This window comes from Emiliania huxleyi, assembly GCF_000372725.1.
Source record: "Emiliania huxleyi CCMP1516 chromosome Unknown EMIHUscaffold_1308, whole genome shotgun sequence".
Taxonomy (NCBI): Eukaryota; Haptophyta; order Isochrysidales; family Noelaerhabdaceae; genus Emiliania; species Emiliania huxleyi.
The window spans coordinates 1-4,808 of NW_005201278.1; the positions used below are offsets into that span (position 1 = coordinate 1).

At 67.2% G+C, this 4,808-nt stretch overlaps 1 protein-coding gene across 1 annotated transcript in view; it reads left to right on the plus strand.

Annotated features, from left to right (window-relative positions):
- Nucleotides 1-1,733: 1,733 nt before the first annotated feature.
- The window catches only part of EMIHUDRAFT_252331 (hypothetical protein), a gene marked incomplete at both ends in the record, with an annotated part of 3,804 nt that continues 729 nt past the window's right edge, over nt 1,734-4,808 (plus strand). The window contains 3 exons of the mRNA XM_005788936.1: nt 1,734-1,937; nt 2,009-2,191; nt 4,609-4,687. Coding sequence (XP_005788993.1) covers nt 1,734-1,937; nt 2,009-2,191; nt 4,609-4,687 — 466 coding nt within the window. The remainder of the gene's footprint in view (nt 1,938-2,008; nt 2,192-4,608; nt 4,688-4,808) is intronic.

The window sequence follows — 4,808 nt, forward strand, 5'->3', positions numbered from 1 at the left end:
GAAGGGTCTCGGAAGGGTCCCAGAGGCGCGCCGCGCGAGGAGCGGGTTGAGGCCATTCTTCTTGGGCACGAACTTGAGCACGGCGTATAGGTCCGGGTAGGTCTGCTGGCAGCGCACCACCAGGCCGAGAAGCCCGTCCAGCGCCGCGATGTACGTCTGCCGGCTCAGGCGGCGAGTCAAGAGCAAGTGCACGCTGAAGCCGCCGTCCGCCCACTCTTCCCACCCGACGCCTTGGCCGGCCGACGCGCCGAGCGGCACCGTCGTCGCCCCTTCGACAAACGTCGCAACCAGCTCCTCGTACTCGGCCGGAGGACGCTCCCACTCGGGCCATGGAGGGAACTTCCCGTCGGTGCCTGTGGAGAGTCTGGCGGCGGCGAGCGGGTCCGCAGTGGCCAGTGCCGCAGCGCTCCGGCAGCTGGTGGCTGCAAGAGGCGTGTGGACGGACGGACCGGCGATTAAGCTGAAGGAAAGCGAGGCGGCGGCGGAGACGAGCAGCATCGCTGAGTCGGCTTGCTTGCGCCCGGCTGCGCCCGGCTGTGTTGAAAAATTGCGCGAGGAGCAGCGAGGAGAGCTCAGCACCACACACCTCTCCTTAAAATCCCTGTGTGGTGGCGGCGTGCCGTCCTCCCATCCCTCCCTTGCCGTCTCCGTTTTGTTTTTTTCTTTCTTTAGGGGAAGAACAACTCGTACCGGTGAGTATGGACCGAATTCAGTAGTAACTGCGGGATGTGGCAACAAAGTTGGGACAACCAAGCATGTTAGAAGCCTGAGCGGGGCTAAGCACACACACGGGCAGACTGCGAGAGTATCAGCATGCCTGACTGTGATGGCCATGCTTGGCACACGACGCAACCCCCACTACCTCTAGACAGGCTTGTGAGAGTTTATAGAGCGCGATGGGGATGGAGGGTGGGAGAACCTCCGCGCCGCACTGGCGCCTGCGCGCCGGGCGGGGCGCGCGCCTGCGCCCCCGCCCTGACGCGGCCCCGCCGAAGAACGGCGAGAACAATGGACGGGGACGTCCAATATGCGGATTACCATTGGACCACCGCCGTAGTAAATCCGATTGCGATTGGACGCCCGTTGAGGATGAGGGAGATCACACTCCCTCGACTGATCTGAACTCTGCTTCCCCATTCCCACAGTCACCGGTGCTCAACACTTGGGTGTCAAGCTGCAGTAACTGCGGGATGTGGCAACAAAGTTGGGACAACCAAGCATGTTAGAAGCCTGAGCGGGGCTAAGCACACACACGGGCAGACTGCGAGAGTATCAGCATGCCTGACTGTGATGGCCATGCTTGGCACACGACGCAACCCCAAACTGCGGCTTGACACCCCAAGTGAAAGCGGCCGGACATAGGTGAACCCACCGAAGGCCGCAGGGCACAGCGCAGGGAAGCAGAAACTGTCGCATCCGCGACGGTCGTAGAGGGCATTGAGCACTGTGCTCATCCGGCCCCCAGAGGCACGTGCCGGACGGACCGGCGATTAAGCTGAAGGAAAGCGAGGCGGCGGCGGAGACGAGCAGCATCGCTGAGTCGGCTTGCTTGCGCCCGGCTGCGCCCGGCTGTGTTGAAAAATTGCGCGAGGAGCAGCGAGGAGAGCTCAGCACCACACACCTCTCCTTAAAATCCCTGTGTGGTGGCGGCGTGCCGTCCTCCCATCCCTCCCTTGCCGTCTCCGTTTTGTTTTTTTCTTTCTTTAGGGGAAGAACAACTCGTACCGGTGAGTATGGACCGAATTCAGTATGGACCGAAATCCCTGATGGCCGGTCCCTCCCTCAAGAATGGCGGCAGTGGCGCTCACTACAGGTGGGGTCAATCCGCCCGCGAAGTGACGATCGCCATCAACGCCGGCTCTCGTCGCGGCCGAGACTTTCGTGTCGAGATCAATCGGAGCCGCGTGAGCGTGGCGGCCAGGAGCTGCGGCGACGAGGTGGCCGCAGACGCCGCAGTCCCTGCGGCTCACAGGCCACCCTCCGACCGCCTCTCCCACCGCCTCCCCAGTGGCAGCACCTCCTGCGCGGCGAGCTGCAGCGACCCGTGCTGACGGACGAGTGTGAGTGGAGCGTGGAGGACGGGTCGCTGATCATTGCCCTCGCCAAGGACGGCCGGCTCGGCGCCGAGGCGGAGTGGTGGACCGGGGTGCTCGCCGGCGAGGACACGCTCGAGGCACGGACGGCGGACGCGGTGGCCTACGCCGCGCTCGAAGGCCTCCCCGAGGAAGAGCGGCACCTCGCTACAAAGGCGGCAGCCGAGAGACAGCCGAGAGATAGCACCCCGCCACAAAGGCGAGGCAGCCGAGAGATGGCCGCGAGATGGCCGAGAGATAGCACCTCCCCACAGAAGCCCTCCTCGCTGCGGGGCACACTGCAAGACACACTGCAAGACACTAGCAGCACACGAGACAGAGCTGCGAGACAGAGCTGCGAGACAGAGCTGCGAGACAGAGCTGAGAGACGGAGCTGAGAGACGGAGCTGCGAGAGACGGAGCGCGAGACAGAGCTGCGAGCTGCGACGGAGCTGCGAGACCAGCCACCACCCGCAAGACGCCTCCCGCGCAGGCGCTCGCCATGAGCAGCGGCCTCGACGCCGTGCACGCGCTCGCTGCAAAGGCCGCCGCGGCTTCCGACGGCGCGGGCGGCGGAGGCGCTGGCGGCGGAGGCGCTGGCAGCCGTGCTGGCGGCGGTGCGGGTGAGGGTGCGGGTGTGGGTGAGGGGGCGGAGGAGCGGGCGGGGCCGGCTGGGAGGGTGCGGCGGCCTCTTCTTCGGCTGCCCGTCCCTGCTGCGCCATGAGGCGCTGGTGTTGCGAGCGCAGGTGCTCGGGCTGAGCGACATCCCGCAGTGGATCCTGGACGAGGTGGAGGGAGATCGAGCCGAGATCGACCCGAGATGTGATCCCCCGGTGTGGTGGATTCGGGGGGGGGGGGGGGGGGGCACTCTCCTCGGCCAGCCGGCGCCAGCCCGCCGCCAGCCCGCCGCCAGCCCGCCGCCAGCCCCGGCCAATCTCTCCCGAGCTCGGCTCACGCGACTAGGCGGACGGCAAGCGAGGCGGCGGACCGGCGGGCGGAAGCGAGCCGCCAGGGGATCGGGAGGCCGCCGCGCAGGCCGCAGCGCAGCCCTCTCCAACGGCAGCAGCCCCGTCGCGAGCCGAGAGAGGCGGGGGCGGCGGCGGCGGTGGCGGCGGTGGCGGCGGCGGTGGCGGCACAGCCGAGGGCGGACAGGTGCCGGCCGCTGCTCTCGCGGCGAAGGCGCCAGAGGAGGCGTCGGAGGCGGAGGCGGCGCGGCAGGCGGCGGCGCGGCGGGCGGCGCGCTCGGTGGCAGAGGCGGCATCGGAGGCGGCGGAAGCAACCGGGCAGCAGCCGCCCGACCGTTCGCGGTTGCGAGAGGTTGACTTGGCGTCCGGCCGTTGGAAGGACGAGCTCGGCACGCGGAGATCGCCCCGAGATCGCCCCGAGATCGGCCCGAGATCGGCCCGAGATCGGCCCGAGATGGCGCGCGAGGAGGAGGACGGGGCGAAGGCCGATGGGGCGGGCGAGAGAGACGACCCCTCCTGCCTAGCCTCTGCATATGGGACGTGCCGACACATGCACATGCACATGCACATGCACATGCACATGCACATGCACATGCACATGCACATGCACATGTCGTGGAGACATGCGCAACATGTCTTGCCGCCCGCCCCACCGCGTGTGCGTCGCGAAGCGGCCCACGCAATCAGACACTCCACCGATCGCGAGCCGCGTCCAAGCAGCCCCGAGCGGTGGCAGTGATTGCTCGGCCAGATCCACACGCGCGCGAACGCCCAGGCCCTTCCTTCCCCGGTCGGTCTCACCGGCGGCCTCTGCCTCCCCCCCTCTCGTTTGGGACAGGCGTGGAGACGGACGAGTACGACGCACCGAACGCCTAGAAGCGGAAGACGTGTCCGTGTCCTCCAGCCGCCGCTCGAGAGGACACGGACTCCGCTGCAGTCGGCCTCATCTGCATGCACTGTATTCGTAGCCCCTCGTCTTCACGCGGCCCTCTAGCCTACTCTGCACACTACCGCTCTCCCGCCCCGAGGCTGGCGTGCCCACCATGTAGGCTGCCCATATCTCCCCATATCTCCCCATATCTCCCGCCCCGAGGCTGGCGTGCCCACCATGTAGGCCGACAACCGTCCTCGCTTCCTCACACCGGCGGGGGAGGCTAGATGCGACAGTGCAGACCCATATCTCCCCATATCTCCCCATATCTCCGGCGGGGGGGGCTAGATGCGACAGTGCAGACCCATATCTCCCCATATCTCCCCATATCTCCGGCGGGGGAGGCTAGATGCGACAGTGCGCACACCTCCCAACACGCCTTCTCGAGAGACGTCGGCCCCACGTGCTCCTCCACCCTCTCCGCGCACCTCCTGGCCGCACCTGTTGCCGCAGCTCACGCGGACGCGGCTGCAGTCACGCTTTCCTTCTCTCCCTATATCTGCCCCTATCTCCCCCTATCTTGCAGTCACGCTGTGTGCACGCGCTGCTCCTGCGAGTAGCCAGCGACGGCCTCGGCCTACCCCTCCTCCCGGCGAATCTCGGCGAATCTCGGCGAATCTCGGCTTACCCTGCTCCGCAGGTGCGGGAGGCGGAGCGGAGGCAGGTTGGCGCGGCGCGGCGCGAGGTCGTGGCCGGCCGGCTGCAGCTGCAGCCGGTACGTGAGCGCCGGATCGGGGACACCTCGGCTGTAAGCCCCTCTTTGGGCCGTGGGGTACGCATCGATGGTACGCATCGATGGTACGCATCGAGGGCGTCTCTCTCGACCCCTCGGCCGCATCC